This window comes from Vespa velutina, chromosome 1 (genome assembly GCF_912470025.1).
Source record: "Vespa velutina chromosome 1, iVesVel2.1, whole genome shotgun sequence".
Lineage (NCBI taxonomy): Eukaryota > Metazoa > Arthropoda > Insecta > Hymenoptera > Vespidae > Vespa > Vespa velutina.
The window spans coordinates 11,385,140-11,409,663 of NC_062188.1; the positions used below are offsets into that span (position 1 = coordinate 11,385,140).

General features: G+C 32.7%; 3 protein-coding genes across 13 annotated transcripts in view; 2 read left to right on the forward strand and 1 right to left on the reverse strand.

The window, feature by feature from the left end:
- LOC124951151 (transcription factor AP-2-epsilon) overlaps nt 1-15,035 on the forward strand; it is a 139,823-nt gene extending 124,788 nt beyond the window's left edge. For all 7 annotated transcript variants that reach the window (XM_047499029.1, XM_047499019.1, XM_047499039.1 and 4 more), the window contains 5 exons: nt 802-1,000; nt 6,524-6,642; nt 10,672-10,813; nt 10,908-11,079; nt 11,470-15,035. In XM_047499029.1, coding sequence (XP_047354985.1) covers nt 802-1,000; nt 6,524-6,642; nt 10,672-10,813; nt 10,908-11,079; nt 11,470-11,607 — 770 coding nt within the window. In that variant the 3' untranslated portion in view covers nt 11,608-15,035. The remainder of the gene's footprint in view (nt 1-801; nt 1,001-6,523; nt 6,643-10,671; nt 10,814-10,907; nt 11,080-11,469) is intronic.
- LOC124951188 (KH domain-containing, RNA-binding, signal transduction-associated protein 2-like) lies at nt 14,924-20,084 on the reverse strand. 5 transcript variants are annotated; one of them, XR_007101543.1, is made up of 11 exons: nt 19,554-20,084; nt 19,332-19,453; nt 19,133-19,249; nt 18,693-19,008; nt 18,469-18,601; nt 18,279-18,395; nt 17,846-17,946; nt 17,368-17,464; nt 17,152-17,275; nt 15,618-15,715; nt 14,924-15,279 (listed from the first exon to the last, which is right to left on the reverse strand). XR_007101543.1 is itself a non-coding variant. In XM_047499123.1 (10 exons), the coding sequence occupies exons 1-9, from the start codon at nt 19,756-19,758 to the stop codon at nt 17,179-17,181; spliced, it is 1,293 nt and encodes a 430-aa protein (XP_047355079.1). In that variant the 5' UTR covers nt 19,759-20,084; the 3' UTR covers nt 14,924-15,715; nt 17,152-17,178. The 5 variants fall into 5 exon arrangements, 3 of the variants coding, with proteins under 3 accessions (XP_047355079.1, XP_047355054.1, XP_047355069.1); XR_007101546.1 differs by having other exon boundaries at nt 14,924-15,298; XM_047499123.1 differs by having other exon boundaries at nt 14,924-15,715; nt 18,469-18,589.
- A 169-nt stretch (nt 20,085-20,253) lies between these two features.
- LOC124951121 (probable isoleucine--tRNA ligase, cytoplasmic) lies at nt 20,254-24,408 on the forward strand. Its single transcript, XM_047498948.1, has one exon. It carries the CDS (start codon nt 20,433-20,435, stop codon nt 24,204-24,206), a length of 3,774 nt encoding a protein of 1,257 aa, XP_047354904.1. The 5' UTR covers nt 20,254-20,432; the 3' UTR covers nt 24,207-24,408.
- The last annotated feature ends 116 nt before the right edge of the window (nt 24,409-24,524 follow it).

Genomic DNA, 24,524 nt, shown 5'->3' on the forward strand with positions numbered 1-24,524 from the left:
TCTTATATAAGTTGACCATTGGCTATACTGCAATAACGCGCTTTGTCGGTAGCCCCTACGAGATTTGATATTAAGCATTCCAGAGAACGGCCATCCAATAATGCGAGGCTACTGATGCATAGGAAGGAAAATACGATGGTATACTGGCGAATTTAAAATATTTCTCTGAAGATATTGCCCCGTTCGCGATTATATACATATAACGCAGAGAAGATAGAGAGAGAAAGATAGAGAAGATAATTTCAGGCAAGAGAGAGAGCGCATGGCTTTCGGTATTTCGTTGGCTCCTCACCGTGAAATCGCTAATCTCCACAACGACCTTTTCCAAACGTTAGAAGAGCTACTTCGATACCAATATTAATACGGATTATTATTACATTCTTCGTGGCACAAGAAAGTATTAATTGATCACCGATACTCGACAGTTCCTTTTCTTCTTTTTCTTTTATTCTTATCTTCACACGCATAAAGAAAAAGAAAAAGAAGCAGCACATAGAACGGCATATTACGTAAATTTATCGCTACGTTATGACCAGTTACACGGAGGTCTATAATTTAATTTATCGATAAATCGGTCGATACGATTAATCTTGATCGGGAGTTAAACCGGGAAGGTGTCTTTACAAAACTGGTCTATAAATCATATTCGAGCCACGTCGCGAATGATTGTACGATTATATCGATAATAAAGAGTATGACGTTTGTAATGTTCGCATGGTAAAAACACAATAGAAATAAAAATTAGAAAGAAATAAAGAAAAAATGAATAGTTTTAAAAAGACATGTGCTTTGTGTTTGCAGACATGAAGCCTTCGGAGAGAAGCGAAAAGGCCATGCTGACAGGGAACGCGCAACCTTCAGACGTGTTCTGTTCAGTCCCAGGACGATTATCGTTACTCAGCAGCACCAGCAAGTACAAAGTTACGGTAGCCGAAGTACAGAGACGACTCTCGCCACCGGAATGTCTAAATGCCAGTCTCCTCGGTGGTGTTTTACGAAGGTAAAGATACCTCTTCAACAATTCGTACAATATTTCTACACTATTAAAAAAAAAAGAATACTAGTAAATGACCATTTCAAATTATGCGGTATATTAATTTCGTTTCTTATAGAAATAAAATTAATTTATATGTATCTCCTTAATTAATGATATCTAAATTATATTATACAAGGCATTATTCTGAAAACTATCTAAACGGTAATATTGTCATGTATGGAATGTAGATAGATATGGAACATAAGAAGCCACTTTATCGAATGACTCATTACCGAACCAAACTCATACTTTTAGTCATTAATATCTTTTTCAAAAGTAAATGATTTCATTAAAAAAAAAAAAGGAAAGTAAAAAATAAAATTTCCAAATAATACCAAAAAAGAATAAAGTCTACGTAAATTATTTCTATTTTTTCTATCAAAAGCGTCACGAATCGAGTAAGCATTTGGTTCATTCAAGTGTATAATAATTCTTTCCTCCGATTTCTCTTTCTCTTTCTCTCTCTCTCTCTTTCTCTTTCTTTCTTTCTCTTTCTCTCTCTCTCTCTCTCTCTCTCTCTCTCTCTCTCTCTCTTTCTCTTTCTCTCTTTCTCTCTCTCTCTTTCTCTTTCTCTCCCTCTCTCTCTCTCTCTCTCTCTCTCTTTCTTTCTTTCTTTCTGTATCTCGCTTCTTTCTTTCCGATCCCCACTCTTCTTCTTGGCAAAGAAAGAGAACGAAAGAGAGAGAAAGCGGTTCATTCATGTGTCTTAACCGTCCGAGCTATTCACCGTAATATCGCGAGAAAACTTACGTGTGCACCGTTAGAATAATTTAACCTTACGCTAAAGCGATTATTAAGCATTAAAATAACTTCGAATATTCGATCGTCGTTTTTCACCAATATAATAACACACATATATTATTATTACAATTAGGATCATTCATATTTTACGTTAGCAAAATAATTAGTCCTTTAAAAAATCTCGCCTCTTAGCAAGATTTCTTGGTAAGAAATCAATGTGAGTTCTAATATTAATTATATTCCGCTAAGAAGAAAAAAGTATCATTACACAAAGAATCATTCACTTTCGCGATAAATCGATCTTCATTGATTGGAAATCCAAATGAAATTATCTTTTGGAGAAACGAGTTATCGAAGTGAAAGCACGCGTAAGTAGGTATATATATGATATATATATATATATATATATATATATATATATATCATTCCGTGATGAAGAATACATCGCAAATAAAGAAGAATCGAGATTCACCGTTAAACGTCTTTATCTATGAAGATAATTAATAAACGGTGGATCTATATTGACCGGACGTCTTGTATTCGAAACAACACGGACAGGGTAGTCTGATTTATGAGTTTCTCTCTCATGCGCGAATGATCTCCCCTTCTGCTTTATCTGATTCACCATTTTACTTGGGTAGCAGAGCACATATATAAGTTGCGCAATGTTTTATCAGCGGAGGCACGGATAAATCGTTGTACAGAGGAGCCGGCCGGATACGTCAATGTAGTAACGCATATTATATTATGCGTATAAAGCGTATATGCAACGAGAAGTGCATGTGCGCGTAGAATCTACACCTGTAAACGTGTATATCTATAAACACGTAAGCACAGTTTCTCGTACACAGACTCTCGTAAACACTCCATTCATTTTACGATACTTTATCGCGAGGAAACTTCCGTAATCTCTTGAACGGCAAGTTATTGACCGGAGGTGCCGCCCCGAACGACCATTTCCATGATTCCCTTGAAAATAATGGCTTTCCTTATAAAGCCCAGACCATAATTGGATACGACTTTTCCTTGAATATCCTCTCATTTCGTGATACCTTCGAGGGATCCGCAGAAAATGTTGGATTTAACGCATTACTCGGAATAATAAAAGGACAAGCGCTTTAACGCCTTGCTAAGAAGGACCTCGGGCAACTGTAAGGACGATGGTCAAGAGATCTTTACCTCCAAGAAATCTCACAAAGAGATGGAAAGAGAAAGAAAGAAGAAAAGAAAGTACCAATAAAGCGACCGATCTATGCTCTTCATGCAAATGAGGTATTAATAATTTCATAGCTTCGAGTATCAATCCCATGCGAGTAAGCCTTAGGCAAGTCGCAAGGATGCCAAGTGCAATCCTGCTCATCTTGCTGTCGCCATTGCCACGATACACCTCGCACACCATCGATATAATTCATTCATTCGAATAGTGATCGGACTGATAATTACATGCACTGCTCTGACTTGCCATCATAGATTCTCTCTCTTCTCTTTCTCTCTCTCTCTCTTTCTCTCTCGCTCGCACGCGCACACACTGATTTTGTCTTTTTCTTTCCTTCTTTCGTTTCGTTTCTCGCTCTACAATTTCCAACGTACTCACAAAGCTTTTAAGATCAGCGTATAATTTTACTTCGACAAATGGTCCGTCCGAGAATACTGTCCCTTGAAATATATTTCGAAATCAGTTTATTACAAAATCGTTTCATTTTCTTTTCTTCTTTTAGTTTAATAACATGGACGAATTGTGTATAACATAGCGAATAAATTCGGATAGTAGGATAACTTGATAATGCGCATATCTTCCACGAGGTTTAGGTTTTTATGCGATTTACAAAAAAATATCGATGATACGATCGTCTTCAAAGTATCCTCAAGAAAGACATTTACTTGCTTCTCTCGGGTCATGATCGTAGAAAGTCCTTCGGTTTGCTAATGTCAGCCAATAGCCATTTACGATTAACGATACAGGTATTCAAGGATGCCTCGAGAATAATCGGGTAGCAAGGAATCTCGACTTTCTGGAAATACTTGTTCCGAAGCGAACAATACTAACGTAATATTATATTAAGATTCTTCGGATGTTCAGGTACTCCGTTTAATAAGGAAAATTAAAACGGCTCGAATGAATATCGAATGAACTACAATCATGAAAAGTCCTTCGGTTTACTAATATCACACGACAATTAATGATGCCGATATTATAGGAAAGGTCCTGAGTAATCATGGTAGACAAGAAATCAGTCTCCCAAATATTCCGTCAAAGGGAGAGAAAGTCTTCGAAGGGTTCGAGGAATATCGCGAATACTCGATAAGGACGAAAATCCGTCTTCAGTAAGGACAAGTCTCCGTAATTAGCGAATTCTAACTCTTGTCACGTACGCAACAAATAACACTAACTATCATCAATAATAAGTAATACGTACGTACTTAAATATGTTCATATACATACTTTACGAAGTGCTGTGAAATAAAAATAGTATAAGATCATTACGAATCAGACAGTAAAGCATGTCACTGTTAGAGTGAAACGACTATTTGTATGATTATAAGAATATTCTATTAAGGAGATATTTACGAGTTATTCGTAAAAAAGAAAAAAATAAAGAAAGAAAGAGAAAGAGAGAGAGAGAGAGAGAGAGAGAAAGAGAGAAAGAAAGAAAAAGAGAGAAAACGACACGTTAATCAAATATAAATCGTAAATAGTTTGCGATATCACCTAGATAATTACTACGAAAATTTATCGTAATAATTTTTAATGAAAGAAACAGAAGGCCGAATTGAATCACGCCTCTCTATGTATTGCCATCATATAATTCTCGTTCAATGAGCTTACTAATATATCTCTCTAATCCTCTTACTATAAAAACACACTGACGGAGGAAGTCGACGTAACGCGACGTGTTATTAAGCATTCTTATTAATTCGATTCTGTAAGATCTGCAGCTCGAGCGATAAACAAGCATACCTTTTGGTCGTAATTACGTACTTACGTACTTATCACTGTGAAACTCCATATGAAGTTCTCGAGTATAATAGCATTAAAAAACGTTTATGTTTCGATGAATAGTCCATAGGTTACTAGAATAATATTTAATGGAGTCTACATAGAACAATTAAAACTGAGCGCGATACACCTGTCGTTGAAACACGCAGTACATGTAACATTGACTATCGCGGTTCTAAAACTCTTCTCGAATCGACACTATAAATATACAAGGACAATCGATCTACGACAAGATTAGGATCGATTTGAACTCTTCCGCGGAATGACGCGAAAGAGAGGGAGGGAGAAAGGGGGGGGAGAGAAAGAGAGAGAAAGAGATCATTTTTAATAATAACATATTTTTTTTCTCCTATAATAAATAGAAAATAGTCCGTGTTAGTACGTGCGTGCGTGCGTGCGTGCGTGTGTGTATGTGTGTGCGCGCGCATATATACACCTACATATATATTATCTTTTGATCAAAAACAATTAACGAAACATTTAATAAAAGATCGTCAATCGCAAAAGAAGATGAATGCTCAATAGCCAGGAAAAAGAAATAACGATTAAACGAGTCCTGAGTTCATGCGTTGCGGTTATGTTAAAAAGTTATAGCAGTAAAACGTATTAATTGCCACAGCAAAAGGAAAGATCACCGAAGGAAACCAAACGAGTCGGCGGTACCGAAGCGAACAAAGTTGGACGATACGCGTTACCGTTATGACAGCCAGCCGGAGAATGATGGATGGACAGGGTGTGTTAAGAAAGAACTTGGCTACTACTATTATCGGCTCCTCGTTGTAATACCACATTGAGAAAATATACTTCACGGACGGTTTGCCATCGTCCTCGTGTCATACAAGATCAACCAACCAAAATCGTTAATATCGAAATCTACATTTTCCGATCGGTTAATTTCTATCTCGAACTTCAAAGATTTTCCTTTGTACGGTGAATCGGCTCTAGAAAAAGGATGAGTTACATAAGAAATTCATACCTAAATCATTTAAAGTTATCCAATCGAAAAGTTTATGAGAGCAACGTGGAATTTAACAACTTAACGTTCTAAAAGCAATCTTAACGTCCGCGTTTCGCCAGTGAGTATCTACTAAACCTTGCAATGAGTGAAAGATAGAGTGCTAGAGATATTCTTTGATTCTCCACTTAGGCAAATATTTTAGCATGCATTTACGTTGCCCTTCCAGCAGGAACCGCCCTCAATCGTTCGAGATTCCCGTTATTTACAACGATCGTAATCTTCGCCTTTCTAGTTTTTCTCTTGTTTAAAGAAATTCCTCTAGCAGGACTTCTTCATGAGAGAGTATATTTCGTCGTCCTGCTGCTGTTCCCGCTGCTCGAGTTATTCAATCATCTATTACACCCGTGAAACCCTCGGATTATGCTAATTTTTTCATGTCTTCTTCCATCTCCCTTTCTCTCTCTCTCTCTCTCTCTCTCTCTCTTTCTATCTCTCTGTCTCTTTTTCTCTTTGTCCTTCCTCTTTCCAAACTCCTTCTCCTCATATTATCCTCTTGCCTCTCCGCATTCGTTGATTCATTTATTTTTCTTTTTTTTTTATAAGCATTGCCGCAAAAATGATTAATGAAGGAGTCAAAAGTTTCGAAAGTCTTGTAACTATGAAGGTCGATGATACCTCGACACTCGTCTACGTTCCTTCAAACATTCGTCTATCCGACTTCAATCTCTCAAAAAGAACGTATTTTTCGGGATAAAACATATCTAACTAATCTTGTATATTTTGTTTATAGAGCGAAATCTAAAAATGGGGGACGACTGTTAAGGGAAAAATTAGAAAAGATCGGTCTGAATCTACCAGCCGGTAGAAGGAAGGCTGCCAACGTCACACTTTTAACATCCTTGGTAGAAGGTAGGTTCTAGTTTTAATATTGCAATATATATTATTACCTATCATTATAAATGTGACTCTAACAGTCACTTTTGAAACAATTAAAAAAGCTTTGATTTTTCTCAGATTACTTTTTAAAATATGATAAAAATAAAGATCGGACTTTTCCTTTTTTCATTCATTACTTACATTCATTCCTCTTTTGTTGTTTCGAATATCGTTAGAATTCTTAATGCGACGAGTGATTAAGGAAATTTTGAAAAATTTCCCAAAAGAAATCCTGGACAAGATCTTCTCTTATGCACAAATGTATGCCCTTAACATTTTATCTCATACGTTGACTCGCATTTCTTCAAGTATGTCAGTTAAAGAATGGCTCTTAATTCTTTCGCGCAATGAATTCCTGCCTTAACGTGTACCAACCATTATTTATGGATATCCTTCGCGTAGGATAAATTTGCATCTCCTTAAATAATACCGCCGCTAATCCATCATCACTCTGACATTTCTGACGCGTCGATTTCGGCCGACAAATAAGTATATTCTTTCTAATTCACTCTCGCAAAAGTAACGAGGGAAGAGTTTAAAATCGAGTATTAGGAATGAATTCAATCAAAAATCGGAAGTCGCGGAATTTGAAGTATATACAGTACGTTTACTTTACAGGCTCCGACATTTCTTTCTTTCTTTCTCTCCCCCCCCCCTCTCTCTCTCTCTCGTTTTGAGTGAATCATTTAAATGATTTCTCTCGATCGATGCACTTAAGTGAAAATTTCATCTATTGCTTTTATTTCAAAAAAAAAAAAAAGAAAAAAAAACGAAGCAAGGACATTATCGTGGTAATAATATATTTCTGATGATATCTTTACAAAGATAAAAGAAAGATAATTTAATGAGAGATTAAATTTTAATAATCGAATAAATTGGATTTGTCTTCTATATATTGTTACGAAAGTGCTCAGAGATTTAGCTTGGCTCAGAACATAGCTTGTTAACTAGAAGGAATATACTTTTGTCCATCACATTTTTTTCTTAAAGGATTGTTTATAAACATCAACAATAGGATTTCTCGGGGGGCAGCCGTGAGATTTAAAAGTTTTGTGCGACTACGAACTCAATGATATTTCATATATTTACTCCTTTATTGTAAATAGTTGTAAATTTTATTGCAAATAAATTGAGTTTTCTTTCTCTCTCTTATAAATTGTTGCGCAAGGTATAACAATATATATATTTTCTAAGAAAAACGATCATTCTTCAGTTGACATAATATAATATAATCGAACATATAATTGAACATAAATTTATCGCTATAAGGGTTTGACGTTTGAAATATTTAGCTGATAACGTCATCATCAACTTTGAACAAAACTTGAAATATTTTTCTCATGTCGTTTACTCATTCTTTCGATTCTGAGCTAAAAAGCAAACCTCGATTAATCAAGAATACTCGGGCAAGAGATACCAACTCGAGCGTTTAATGATCCTCTCGCACGCTCGTCTTACGTCTGTAAAGAGATCGCAAGGCACGCTCCTCTATCGGCAAAACTCTAACGACGCTATGCTATGGCCTGTCAGAGTCGTTGGTACTGATGTTGATTATAATTTATTGTCGGTGGGCTTCCATAAAACACCGAGGCAAGACTTTCTTCCATCGCGCTTCCACGATTCATCAGCCAGTCGCGATAACTTCTTACTTGCGAGACAATACGCCCAACAAACTCGGTAAAGTGAATTTTAAAAGATTTAGTTTAATTTTTTTACTTTTAGAAAGTTTTAATGCTTTGAACATTTCTGAACAATTAAAGTTTACCTTTGTATTAAAGGAAATTTTCTTATTTTCTTTTAACACAAATTGAACAGAATTTTTCATGAATTGGACAGAACGTCAGATTCCATTCATTTATCATAAATTTGTAACTCGCGTCATTAATTGAAATTATAAATTAATCATTTCACTCCAACAAAACGCACATGCAGCTTTACAGCTACCTTCGACATTTATTTTTCTTATAAACAGAAAGAAAAACAGTGAGAGATTAATGTCACTTACAATAAAATAATATTGAGGGAAACTACTCTCTCTCTCTCTATCTCTCTTTCTCTCTCCCTCTCTCTCTCTCTCTCTCTCTCTCTCTCTCCCTCTCTCTCTCTCCCTCTCTCTCTCTCTCTCTCTCTCTCTCTCTCTCCATCCCCCTCAAACAAGAAAAGGTTGCATTGTAAATTTAAACCTTTCAATAAACATCCATTGCTCGATTTGTACCGAGAAACGACTGCATTAATACGCACGATTCCTGATTTATACTTTCGTCGTCGGCATGAGTCGTCCATTTTATCTTTCCCAGTTTATCCTTCGACCTTATCTTTACAATATCTTTGAGTCATGGCAGACACGAACGACAGTTAGATTTTAATAAATTACTATGATTTTATTTGCTATACTTTCAAAATTAAATTTTTTTTCCATACACCATCGAATGTTTCATTAAAATATTTATATATTATTAAATATTTTGCTTGAAATACTCATTCTCAAATTAATATACTCTTATAATATCCAAAAGTAAAATCAAAAACTGTATTTTTAATCAGATACGTTCTTCTAGTTCGTTAAAAATGTATTACAAAAAAAAAGAAGATTTACTTATAATTTTATAAAATTCTAAAAACACAGCTTTAAAATTATTAAGGCATTAAAGGCATTAAAATTATTTCCACAGTTAAGTTATACGGAATAAGTGAAAGAGAGAGAGAGAGAGAGAAAGAGAAAGAGAGAGAGAGAGAGAGAGAGAGAGAGAGAGAGAGAGAGAGAGATGTAAAGCCAGGCATACTTCTCCATCATGTATTGGAGAAGTCAAAGAGGCTGTCGAGTAAGGCGAAAGTGTGGGAATTCTCTCGAAACGGCAGATGTGTAAGTAACACCTATCTCGAACCTTACCCGGTATACAACATACATACATATACTAATCCACCTAACTACCTGATTCAGGCGTAAATTCGTTGTGCGATTGGTTAAGCGGCAAAGAAGTGATGACGTAATACACCCAAGATTACGTACATAAGTATGCCGTTGCCCTATTGTCAAGTTCTTTAACCCTACTGACATGCAATCAATTTTCATCTCGTTCGGTCCAGTGGTACCATTTGAAAAAACCGAATCAAAAATTCACTAAAACATTCTCGAAACAATTCCCGCTCCTTATTCTGTGCCAAAACTTTATTTAGGAAAATTTGTGAAAAAATTTATCTTTCTTTTTTATTCATTCTGATAAAAGATAGATATTTCATGTCGAAAGAAAGAAAAATAAGAACAACAAGAAGATGAAAAGAAATGTATGTAAAGAAATGTAAACTCTTAAAATAGTTGATAATGTCATTAAGTTTTTCCTTAAAAGAAATCGATTTAACAATTTGGATTTTTAAAATAAAAAAATATGTAATCGAATGCAATTTACTAACTCCTTGAACTCGAACTTTGAAGAACTCGCGAAAATTACTTTTCGCTATGATTTTGCTAATTATGTCAATTTTCACGTAAATCGCGATTTCCTCTGATATGAGTACGTAATTGGAGGCATTATCTTCGTTGCATTTAATATCATTAATCCATACTAATCTATAATATAGAAATCGCGTTATAATAATTCCTGGCAAAAAATGACTGCTCTGGCCACTTCTCAGTGCCTTAATGACGCATATCCTGACTATATCGAGCCGCCGCGCTGGAATAACTTTCATCGCCGATGCGCGTTCATTACAGTGAAGTTGTCAAACGGAAACTTGTTTAGTATATTGGCCGGTCAGGTTGTTCGCTCGTTCTCCTTTTTAACTCGCTCTCCCCAATGTGGAACACGCATCTGTAAAATCTCGTTTCGACCGTAATCCCTTTCGACTGACACAAAAACCGACGACTTCAATATAGATATCTTTTCCTATCATTTATTATTATTAAATACCAAGAATGAAAAAAAGATAAGATGTTTTCTCTTATTGGTACAAACACAATAAAAAGGAAAGAAAAAATAAATTTCACGTATGTATATGTTCTAGGAGAAGCTATTCACCTTGCCAGAGACTTTGGTTACGTTTGTGAAACCGAGTTCCCTGCGAAACAGGTCGCCGAATACCTCAGTCGACAACATTGCGAACCGCAAGATTCCTATAGGAGAAAAGAACTTCTTCATGCCACCAAGTAAGAGAGTTTTCCTTCCTCTTCTCTTTTCTTTTGCCTTTATCCATCAAAACGAGTTCGATTTCATTACGATAACTAAAATTCATCATTTCAGGCAAATCACCAAAGAGCTGATGGATCTTCTTAATCAGGATAGGTCACCACTCTGTAACACGCGACCACAACACATACTCGATCCGAGCATACAAAGACATCTCACGCACTTCTCCCTCATATCGCACGGATTTGGAAGTCCAGCGATCGTTGCCGCTCTCACGGCAATACAGGTACACATTTATCCTATTTCATTATTACGTACATTGCGATTCAATACATTGCGTACAAGATAATACAACTGACTATTACATAATAATAAAAGATCAATGAGAAGATAAAATCGATAATTAAATCTTATAAATATAAAATTTCGAAATGTACAAACACTGTAAAAGTACTAATTGTACGATCATTATATTAGATTACTTCTCTTTACAAATCATTAATATAAAATGTGAGAAAAAAAATATTTTAGAAATCTTTGAATTTTTTAGAAAATAGAAAGAAAAGGAAAAACTAAGTTCAAGAAAAATATTGTATATATACATATATGTTAATTTATCAGAACACATCAAGTAAAAAGATTCTCTAATATTTCACGACATGATTGATCCTTGCAGAAGTTCCTAAGCGAATCTCTAAATCATCTCGAGAAGATGTATCCGGGAAACGGTAGCGGTGTGACCAGCAGTCAACAATCGAATCTCGATACGAATAAGAGCAAGGACAGTTCGTTAATGAACGATATGAAGAAGTGACGCCCGGAAGACCCGCCTACCTCGAACGTGGTCACGTCTATAAGGCACTCCTGGCCGTACAATTGAGCTTTCTCTCTCCCTCTCACACGCGATAGAGAAGCTGACAGTGGACCATTAGATACACGTGCACACATATCTACACGAATTTTTCACATCGAAATGAGGCGTGGGTGCACGTGTTCACTGAGGTTGGCTGGTCGGAGAAGTATAGACACAAATACAAGAAAAAATACAAGAAAAAAAGAAAAAATTGAAAAGGACGAGCAAAGGCTAAAGATAGAAGAAGAAAGGAAAGGAAGAAATGATCGAGGACGAAAAGGAAGACACGAAAACAGTGTAATTACGATCGAATATCGTTTTTCGAATCGACTTTTGCAAATTTCATCAACCGATTCGTCGACGAACGTGGAAAGAAATACGCGTATAACATACACATAATATATCCGCGCGCACGCGGTTTAAATATATACAGGCAATTATATTTCTTAGACCGTTAACAAAGCAGACAAATGTTTTCTAAGAGATTTGTTTGATTCAAGGGGGAAAGTATGATAGCAGATTTGAATTTTTTGTAACATATTTAATTAATATCAGAAAAATTAAATGATATACGAAGTATTACATTTTTATAGAGAAACTCAAATCTACTTTTTCATGTTTTACCCTTCGAACCAGATAACATTCGTATAAAAAAATTTTGTTTCGCATCTTTAACAGTATAAGAAACTGGTATTTATATTTAAAAACCAGATATATATATATATATATGTATTTGGGTTATGTATATTACGCGGAGGTGACGCGTAATTAACATGTTTTTTCGTCCCTACCGATTCGCAAGTTCCTTTCGCAAGTTAGCTCGAGAACTTCGATCATTCGTACGATAGCCATGTAGAATGTAGATCGAGAAGAAAAAAAGATTAAAACAATGTTCATTTTTGAACAAGACTATTATCTATTATTTTATTGACGCTGCTCGTACAGAGCAGGCTCTTTGTGATATTTATCAGACATCCAAAGTGCAATCCATACTACATATACTAAATATTAATTGCGCGCCGGTCTCACGCGTTGAATCCTATTAAAATAAATGCGACTTGTATATTTACATATGTAACGTGACATAGGAGACGGCTCGTCGTAAAATATTTTGATGGCGAGGATAGGAAGAAAAGAAAAGAAATGAAAAAAAAAGATAGAAACAATCGTTCTTGTCTCGTTTATACGACCAACCGTTTTCTTTCTCATTGGTTTAGAAAAAAGTAGAATCGTTCTTATTGTTAGAGAAAAAGAGAAAACGAACATATTGAAGAAAAACGTAACTATGTATGTCTCTCTTCCTCTCTTCCTCTCTTTTTGTCGTCTCTCGAACTTGCGGATCGATAGATGCGCGTTAGGCTTAACGCCGGAGTAAATAGAAGAATGCAGTTTTTTGCGACAACAATCTCATTCCTCTGTCTACGTGCAATCCCTTAAAGATCAATCGTATGTATGTATGTATGCCCAAGCTTATCGCATTCCTCTTCAGCGATCTTGTTTCTTTCTATATGTAGTATCTATGTATGTACAATTTTTTCGACCGATATAAATCGTTAATTACCGAACAATCGATCTAGTTATAATAAAATATATATATTTCCTAATGTCTTTTACATTTGGACTATTTCTTTTTTTATATATTCTTATTAAAGATAATTTTTTCTAACTTAAAAAAGAATACAACCAAGAAGATAACAAGGTCGTGATGGAGGAAGCGAAGTTCAAAACCAATGCGCGATGCAAACACCTCTGAGAGCCGTCTGAGGCTATGAGTATTAATTTATAATCGTTATATCGTTATTCTTATATCTTCATCACACGCCTGAACAATTCGAGAAGAAGGAAACGTCACGTACCGCGTTCGTCGTGATAAACGACATGAATTTCTTCTTTAAACATAAAAAAATGAAGGAAGGAAGAGGAAGGAAAGAAAATATGGAAGAGAAAAAAACAGGGAGAAAAAACGATTATCGTGCCAATATATAGAGACAAAAGTTGCCATTTGAAATGTGCCAATTAACGTCGATTTATAAACATTAAGAAAATCGAACGAAAACAAAAAAGAAAAAGAAAAGTAGAAAAAAGAAATGTAGAGGAAACGAGAGTTAACGGAATCGATTTTTCTCTGTTTCCATGTGTATTATATAATACGATGAAAGATCGATATTATCAAAAAATAGGAGAATTTAATGGGAAAGGAAGAAAGTGAAAAAGAAAAAGAAGATAGAAAAGGGCATTGTATGAAGTACAACACCAGGTGAACCTGAGACATATCTAACTTTGTAATTAAATCTTTAGGCGTATAATTATGTAAATGTAAGATTATGCTCCAGCGCGAGTGCGTCGCACTTCACGGGCTATGTACAGAGTATTCGAATCTTTCTTGTGATATAATCGTACATTATTAAGATATCAAACCGATTCAAAAGAAGACAAAAATAACGATTTACTCAACATTCCATGTTTTTTCATAGAAACGGTGTTAGCATGGTCGCAAAGCAGTGCGAGAGTTAAAGCAGAAAATAAACCGAAAAACTACCTTAAACCATCTCCTAAACCAGTATCACTTCCCTTTATTCTGCGCTCTCAATTAGAATCGTAGCGCGGATTCGTGCTCTAGCCTGTTGTTGTGCCCTCAACAATTTTATTGCTAAATATCGGAGTTCGAAGATTTTTATTTCCGATTCGCGATTCGGTCCATCGAGATAAAAGTTACACCTGCTGAATTTCGAAAGTAAAGGTTAAATAGTAAACCTTGATAAACAAAGAAGCGAAAAATTTCTATGCAATATTTTCCATGCAAAACGCACAGTGAATATTCTCTCCTCCCCCCTCCTTGTATGATACCTCGCGATACCGATTACTATAAAACAACGGCTGATGCATTTGTTACTCGACACATACTTCGTACGTACGTACGAATATTTTCGGGAATCATCATGAACTCGTCAATCGTGAACTATGTCGAGATCGATGCACTCCATGAAAGAGAGTACATTCGATTTTAAAGTCACTTCACAGAATGGATTAGTTAGGAAAAAACAGATTAGGAGAAAGGAAGAGAAGACGTAACATCTTTTTATTTTCACTCGAGATTACTTAGGCAACTTCGTTAGAATTAAGATTCCATAAATTAATACTTATTTATAATCTTTAAAACGGCCGTAGAAAAAACAATTTTCTACCAGAAATTCTGTGCCAACCGCAAAAGAGAATGTTGTAGAAGATTTTGATTCAAGTTGGATACATCATTCTAATCTTGTAAGATACTCAGATATATCTTTATTAAATATATTTGAATTTTCGTAGTATATTATATTCTGATATTAATTATACAGTTCATTTTTGTATATTGGTGTGTGATAAATAAATAAGGATATTGTTTCTAAGCAATTAAAAAATGTCCGATTTCAAATAGATCCTCTTGAGTGTTTTTCAAGGTGGGCCCGGACGAAAGATTTGAACGAAAATTCAATTCACTGGTAAACTTAAAGCACATGTTTCTATTAAACAACTATGTCTCTTTCCTTATATTTCTATTTGATTTAGTATTATCTTTCAAAAAAGAAAAATAATCGAGAAAAACACCGTGCTGCTCCGAAGACTTTAAGATCTCTTCTGCTGGACGTGAACCTAATTTTTAAAAAATACACTTTAAAAAAAAATGTCTTTATTAGTTTTATGCACACTGAAACTTTAACGATGTAATTTCTTCATCACATAATAAACAATGATGTTTCTTTTGCCTGTAAAAAGTCTTTCTGGTAATTGTCACATGCGATTAACAAAATAAAGAGAAACAACGTAGACTTAAAGAAAAACGTATTGCCAATAAAATATTACAATTTTCCCATTAGGATTTGTTCGTTTATCATTGCAAGTTTTCTAGTATTTTAATATTTCTAGAAAATTGATAGATAAAAAAGAGAAAAAGGTTGAAGGGATAGAATGCATGCAGTTGAAATACTCACGTTTCATCGGGACATGCTCCGTGAATCACAGGAGGATCAAAAATATTTCAATCGAAAAGAACGCGTTCCCACGCGATTTTCCGAATTTTCTCATACACCTAAGGGAGATATATGAAATCGTGATTAGAAATATGCAAACTTGTCAATAATCGGTCTTCCATCATCGTCCATTTAATTGGTTTCTTTTTAAATCATCGCTTTAATTATAATGTTATATTTTAATAATGGGAATATGGTCGTACGAGAGTTAAAGATTATTTATTGTTAGTTCATTAACGATGTAGTTATGGTTTGAACAATAATGGGTAAGGTGTTAATAATTTTCACATTAATTATGTTTGTAAAGCTTTTTTCATCCATGTTTAAAACAACAAAAATTATTAGTTATTTGGGTATTATTTTGTATTTTTTTAAGTAGACTTTTTATTTTTATGTGATATATGTATTCTGGTTTATGATGATTACATATGTCAAATGAATATTTCATTTTTAATACGACAAAATATTTAGAAATTACAGTTATTATATTTTATTAAATATTTATATTATTTTAACTTTTATTCTAAACAATAATTTCATGCTAATTTATATTTCAAATTTTGTACTTAAATGTACTTAAATTATTGTTTTATATTTCTCATGTATACACGCGTCATGTGATTATTAATTTTGTTTTAATACTATATTTTTTAATATATTTGAATGAAAATTTTTTTATAATATTCATATATATCATTAGATAATCATTGATTTACCACCATGGTGCTATATATTAGTTTAGATAATATAATTATTTAAGTAAAATAATTATCTTATTTAAATTAAATTTTATTTCTTACACTTGAATATAATTATTAATTATCCGAAGATTTTTCAATAATTGATAAAAAGTGTATTATGTGTGAAACAAAAATATTTATGAATATCATTAAAAATCTTTTTAAACAATCAAATATACAAAATTAAGTATATTAATAAAAAGAAAATTAAAAAAGTATCTGCAAAATTCGCGTTATGTTGTAACATTTATTACAATTTATTACTTGCTTATTTAAATGTTTGATATATCTTATTTTGTTTATTATTATAATTTACTTCATTACCAAAGTAACATAATATTTTGGGTAAATGATTTGAAATTGAAATTTATACCTTTACAAAAAATTAGGAACTATTAATACTGTGTTGTGATTTAAGGTTGCCGAGAGTAAAACTTTCACTTGTAACTTGTATTAAAAACTTTGAATTTTCTTATGCTTTGATTATACGTTTCATCATATTAATATATTCTGATTTATCCACTGACTGCGAAATACTCATCTGAAATCGATGTGGACCTTATTAAGCGAAAGAGATGAAAAACAAGTGAAATCAAATGAGTAATAAGAAAGAAAAAAAAAGTAAATTGGTGTGATTTTACAATTTAAAAAATGATAAAAAAATGGTAACTAGTGGCTTTTATCGTATTAATGAAACGTAGAAAATACGTTGAAAATATGACGTAAAGTGTAAATTATTCCTGATCATAATTTACCATATTAAGCTTCATGCCTCCGTTAGCTCAAAGCCGATCTGGCATACGCTCGTTTATGGATTTCTGAATTGCCGGCATCATAGGTCGCCGTACATTAGGAAGATTACACGTCAATGGTTTAGGGCTATGAAATAATAATGTTCAGAAAATAGTATTTATAGATTGTGAATAATTTTAGATCAAGAAGAAAATTAAAGAACTTTTGCAGATGTTTACTTGGAAGGTCGTGTGTATGGAGCGCTGCGATATCGCGAACTCGAGCCTGACGTTGTTGTAGTCTTGTATGATTTCCATGCGCGGCTTGTTGTATCCTCTGCGAATTTTACGGATTTATGTACTTCAATTATTGATAGATTTTATAAGGAATTCATTATTTTAACAAAAAATCCCGTAGAGGTATTGATTTATCCACGATCACCCACCCACATGTTAAGTTTTTATCTGTCTTTATGTTTCATAAATTTGTTGATATATTAAAGTTCATTTCATTTATTTTTAATTGTTAACGTATTAATTATCGTATTGATAATTGATTTTATAGGGATCAACAATTGATTTTATTAATACAGCTATCATCAATTATTTTTATAAGTATTTTGCTCATTTCCTAAATTTTACGCTGATTTCCGAAGTGGTACTTCAGAAAAAAATATATTAAATATCAGAGAGTTTAAGGTAAAATATATATTCTTACCTGCATAATCTGACATTTCATAATAATCATGAGATGTATGTGGTACAGCTTCTTCTTCATATTCATAGGTTGTATATCTTGAAGTAGGATACATGTCGTCACTGTATGATATTAAAGCAAAACAAAAAAACCTTTAACGATCATTTTATAAAAGCAAAATTATTCACGTACCTATCGATAATTAACATGACGTAGTTTTAGTTAAACTTTCTTCTATAAAAAGACATTTATTTATCATATTAAAAGAAACCTCTGACATACATACATATGTATATACGCACATACATATGCGTGTGTATAGGCGATACAAAATAACATGCGATATCTAGCAAAATACCTGAACTAACTTTAATAAAATGTGTTTAAATTAAATTTTCTAAATTAATTTTTACTTTGAGAGTAATCTTTTATTCTGATTATGAATTATACATACCTTGCAGTCGATGTATAATGACGATCTGCATATCGAGTATTTGTAGTTGAAGATGGATGATATTCATAATCATGTGTTCCTACGCGATTATTTAAAGGCGGAGTTGGAGTCTCATAGCTTTAAAAAGAAATATATTATATAATGTTTCCTTTACTATTTATTAGAAATAATATGCACATTAAACATTTACCCATAACTCTGATCCATGGCAGCTCGCGCACGGTCTAATATTGAAAAAACTTTTGTCTTCGCAGGCATCGATCGAGCAATTGGTCCACGATTAGATGGTGGAGGAAGAACAGGTGCTGAAACTGATTGAAAAACTAACAAAATTTTTGATTAGCAGTACAGATTCAATCTTACACACGTAAAAGATGTTAATAGATGTAATATTTTGTATTCAAAACAGCAAACCTCTTGATGATCTTTGCAATGTTGGCCTTGTGGTAGGTCTAAGTATACCACCTGCTGTGGGAGGAACACCTCTAATAGAAGGTCTTCTATCTTCTGTAACTGCTGAATCATCAGCCATACTAAGTTCCATTTCACGCATTTGTTCTTGCCGTATGTTATCGTTATTATCTGGAATTAAATATTTCCGAACCTCTGCAAGTGCAAATGCTATACGAGCATATGCTTCAGCTGGAGGTGCTAAAGCTGTTATTTCTACATGTAAGTCATCCGACAGATGAGCATACTTCGGATCCAAAGACATACGACATTCTTCTTCCTAGAATATATTAGTATGCTTTTAATTTTTTAATAATAAACAGCAATAGTAAGCATCTTTGGTATTAAAAATATCTTATGTACATATTAGCATAGACATTGAAATGCAATATAAGCAAGTATACCTTCTGCCGATCTTTCATTGATCCTCTTCCTAAAACTGCCATTTTGCACATAGTTTCTTCTTGTAAACGTTTCATGGAATTTCCCTTTGGTCCCAATAATTTCCCCACAAAATTAAACTACGAATAAAGTTTTATAACATATCCAAAAGTTTTATAACGTATCAAACTTGCTGTAATGATATTGATATAATATAATCACCTTTGGATGCTCACGTACAGGCACCAAAACTTTAACAGAAATGCGAATAGGTTTTTCACGATAAATATCTACATATTTTGGATCTCTTAATGGCTTTCCAATAGCTTGAGTTTTTTGTATTTCTATAAATTAATAAAAAAAAAAAATAATTTATCAAGTTCTGGTTTCAATGTAATCTACCTCGAACATTTTTTAAAATGATCTGAAAAAATAAATTCTTGCCTTGATCAATTAACCGAGTTGCATTGGGCCATTTTTGTGAATCTAATTCGACTTTCTCTTGCAAAAGTTCTCTTACATATTCTCCGGCTTTATCAACCTGATGATCCTTTTCTTCTCGCTCTTTATTTATCGGCAAATTAGAATTGTTTTCTGGAGATTCTTCTCTCTCATGCTTGTAATCTCCGTTACTTGATCTATCAGTCATGATTGTGATTCAGTAATGATTCCGTATAAAAAATACAATAAAATAATCTTCAAAGTTTCCTTCTGTATGTTACAAAATTTAATGATCATAAACTCTTAAAAGTTTATGCGCAAAACAATAATAACACAATGGCTGTCTTAGGGGATCAAACTTAACATTCAATATTACTCGACATGCTTCTATTATACACACATAACGCGTCTGCGCAGCTATAACCTACACATTTAATTGTTACTTTTCTTTTAGTACATAACACGACAATAATTTATTACATTTCGTACGAAACTTAACTATCAGAGAAAGCAACAAATTATCATTATTAGTGCACCTATCAGAAATGGGTACGTAACTAAAATCTTTCACCTAAATTTATCTATTGGTGCAAAAAAAATATTTCTTTCTAAAGGTCTATATGGATACGTCGGCATTTAACGAATCAAAAAGTAGTATCCTATTTAGATCGTTCTTATATTTGGTTGCACTGTATGCGAAAATTCTAAATGAATACGATAACCTCACCTACATGTAACTTTTACAGATTTTGTGTTTCTTTTATGATTTTGTACTACGTAGTTCAATACATGAATTCATAACCTAATAGAATTTCATTATTACGTTTTGTAACAGACGTCGAATAGATACAGACTAAAGGTGCATAAAAAAATCATTTTAAAATGATAGAGAAACTATCAGAGACAATAAATTTTTCGAAAGAAGAAGAAATAATTTTAGAATTATGGAAAAAATTGGATGTATTTCAAAATAGTTTAAGATTGTCGAAAGGTAAACCGAAATATTCATTCTATGATGGTCCACCTTTCGCAACTGGTTTACCTCATTATGGACATATACTAGCTGGAACAATAAAGGATATTATAACAAGGTATGCTCATCAATGTGGGTATCATGTTGAAAGAAGATTTGGATGGGATACACATGGTTTACCTGTCGAATTTGAAATAGATAAAACTTTGAATATCAAAAGTTCAGATGATGTTGCAAAAATTGGTATTAAAAACTATAATAAAGAATGCAGAAGTATTGTAATGAGATATGCTATAGAATGGGAGAAAATAGTTGGTAGAATTGGTAGATGGATAGATTTCCAAAATGATTATAAAACATTGTACCCATGGTATATGGAGTCTATATGGTGGATTTTTAAGGAATTATACAATAAAGGGCTTGTTTATCAAGGTGTTAAGGTAATGCCATATTCTACTGGATGCACTACACCTCTATCAAACTTTGAATCTGGTCAAAATTACAAGGATGTTGTAGATCCATCTGTAGTAGTAGCATTTCCTTTGGTAGATGAACCAGATATATCTATTCTAGCATGGACAACAACTCCCTGGACTTTGCCTAGCAACCTGGCGTTATGTTGTAACCCTGCTTTTGAATATATAGAAGTAAAGGATAATAAATCTAATAATATCTATATTTTATTAGAATCTTCTTTAAGTCTCATTTATAAATCTAAAGATCTTTATACTGTATGTGGAAAAAGAAAAGGATCAGATTTAAAAGGGAAACAATATCAACCACTTTTTCCTTATTTTCTTCAGTTAAGGCAAAAAGGTGCTTTTGTAATATTAAATGATAATTATGTTACTGCAGAAAGTGGAACGGGTATTGTACATCAAGCACCTTATTTTGGAGAAGATGATTACAGGTGTTGTTTAAATGCAGGTGTTATAACAAAGGATCAAGAAATTGTATGTCCTATCGATAGTCGTGGTTGTTTTACAGATCCAGTTTATGATTTTAAAGAGAAATATGTGAAGGATGCGGATAAAGATATTATAAAATATCTTCAAGCTAATAATAGACTAGTTTATAGTAACCCTATTAAACACAGTTATCCGTATTGTTGGCGATCTGATACACCATTAATTTATAAGGCTGTACCATCATGGTTTATTAGGGTTGAAGCTATAAAGGACAAATTATTAATGGCCAATGCTGATACTTATTGGGTACCAGATTATGTCAAAGATAAGAGATTTGGTAATTGGTTGCGAGATGCTAGAGATTGGGCAATTAGTAGAAATAGATATTGGGGTAATCCTATACCTTTATGGATTTCTGAAGATGGTCAAGAAATTGTATGTGTTGGAAGTATTAAAGAATTGGAGAAATTAAGTAATACAAAAGTGACTGATATCCATAGAGAAAATATAGATCATTTGACCATTCCATCTGTACGGTCAGGATATCCACCTTTACGGCGTGTACCAGAAGTATTTGATTGTTGGTTTGAATCTGGTTCTATGCCATATGCACAAATGCATTATCCATTTGAAGATCCAAACAATTTTGAAGAAAGTTTTCCTGCAGATTTTATAGCAGAAGGCATTGATCAAACTCGAGGCTGGTTCTATACCCTTCTTGTTATATCTACTGCACTTTTTGGCAAAGCACCATTTAAAAATCTTGTTGCCAGTGGTTTAATTTTAGCATCTGATGGACAAAAAATGTCAAAACGCAAGAAGAATTATCCTGATCCCATTGAGGTTATTGATAAGTATGGAGCAGATGCTCTTAGATTGTACTTAATCAATTCACCTGTTGTTAGAGCAGAAAATTTAAGATTCAAAGAAGAAGGAGTCAGAGATATAATAAAAGATGTGTTTCTTCCTTGGTATAATGCATTTCGATTTTTAATGCAAAATATTGAAAGATTTGAAAGAGAGGAAAAAACTAAATTTATATATAAGAATATTACTAATAGCTGCTCTAACAATATAATGGATAAGTGGATAATATCTTTTACACAAACATTGCTGAAACTTCTTAAACAAGAAATGCAAGCATATAAACTATATACTGTAGTGCCTCATTTAATTAAATACATAGATAATCTTACTAATTGGTATGTAAGAATGAACAGAAGACGAATAAAAGGTGAAAGTGGTACTATTGATTGCCAAAATGCATTGAATACTTTATATTGTATACTTTACACAATGGTGAAAATTAACGCACCATTCATTCCATTTTTAACAGAGTTTATGTTTCAACGTTTGTCAAAACTACTTCCACCTGATTGTAATACTAATATGGATAGTGTTCATTATCAAATGATTCCTGATCCTTCCATCCATTTAATTGATGAAAGTATTGAAAAATCAGTATCCTATATGCAAATTATCATTGAATTAGGCAGAATTGTAAGAGATAGAAAAACTATTCCTGTCAAATATCCTTTACCAAATATTGTTGTTATTCATCAAGATAACAATGTTTTGAAAGATATTGTTTCATTAAAATCATACATACTTGAAGAATTAAATGTAAAAGAATTAATAATTACAACAGATAAAGAAAAATATGGTGTAACTTTACGAGCTGAACCTGATCATAAAATATTAGGTGCACGTTTAAAAGGAGAATTTAAATCTGTTACACAAGCTATTAAAGAATTGTCGGATGAGCAACTACAACAATTTATAACTTCAAAGGAAATTATAATACAAGGTCATAAGCTTAGTGAGGGTGATTTACGCTTAATGTTTAATTTCACTGGTCCAATGGCTGAAGAACTTTCTAAGCAATATGAAGCCCACAGTGAAGGAAATATATTGATTCTTCTAGGTATTACACCTGATGAATGTATGCAAAATGAAGGAATAGCAAGAGAAATAATTAATAGAATACAGAAATTAAGAAAAAAAGCACAATTGGTACCATCTGATGAAGCAATTGTTTATTATGAAATTCCAAATGTAACTAGTAATTTAGCTAAAGTAATTCTCAGTCATAAAGAGTTTATTGAAAATGCAACTAAAACTCCTCAAAAACATATATCTGAATTGTCAAATAATAATAATATTATTCTTGAAGAAATGCAGAACATTAAAGGTATTGATATGAAACTTATACTTGTTAAGAGTAAAATAGAAAGCACACTTAAAAATAATATAACAGAAGTTGAACCATTTTCAAAATATGTTAATGTCGAATTAATTAATATAAAGCCAAGATTTGGTGCTACTAATCCTGCAGGTACAATTTTATTAGAAGTAGAAACACTTGAACTTACAACTTTAATTTCATATGAACAATTAAAACAGAATATAGATATTATATTTGGAATTTATGGATTTACTTATGACCTATATGTTGATGGAAAGCTACTTACAAATAATACAGATATTGCTTCATTAAATAAAAAAACTATTCAAGTGGTTAAAATTGGCACATTAGCAAATCCATCAATAGTTGATTTTAAGTCTCCTAATTGTCATTTTCTTAATATAATTAATAATAAAAAAAAAACTAGTATACTTCTAGAAAATCCTCAAGGAAATTGTACATTAGATATGCTTTCATTAAAACAATATATACAAGCTTTATTTACATCAAATGATGATCAATTTTCACTTCCAAATGTATCATCCATATTAGAATTACATACTAAAACAATAAATATCAGTCATTTGTGAAAATAATATAACCCAAATTTTGAAAATATATATGAAAATATATATGAAAAAGATATGAATAACATATATTATTCAACTGATTAATTCTTTTAAAATCACATCATATGTTTTCAATTTGTTACAAATAAATCAAAAATAAAAATTACTTATTATATACTATCTATTGTCATGCATTATCACTTATTTATTCTATTCATAAAATTTATAAAATATTATCTATTTATACATTATAAAACAATAACATAAGAAAAAAAATACGTTGTAAGGAGACATAAATAAATAAACAATTAATAATGTGGAAATAATAGATTTTTAATC

Coding starts and splice junctions, on each gene's coding strand:
- LOC124951121 (XM_047498948.1), top strand. CDS start 20,433: ATGATAGAGAAACTATCAGAGACAATAAATTTTTCGAAAGAAGAAGAA.
- LOC124951188 (XM_047499098.1), bottom strand. CDS start 19,758: ATGACTGATAGATCAAGTAACGGAGATTACAAGCATGAGAGAGAAGAA. Junction 19,250..19,331: donor CTGTACGTGAGCATCCAAAG/GTGATTATATTA, acceptor CTTTATTCGTAG/TTTAATTTTGTGGGGAAATT. Junction 19,009..19,132: donor CAATGAAAGATCGGCAGAAG/GTATACTTGCTT, acceptor AATATATTCTAG/GAAGAAGAATGTCGTATGTC.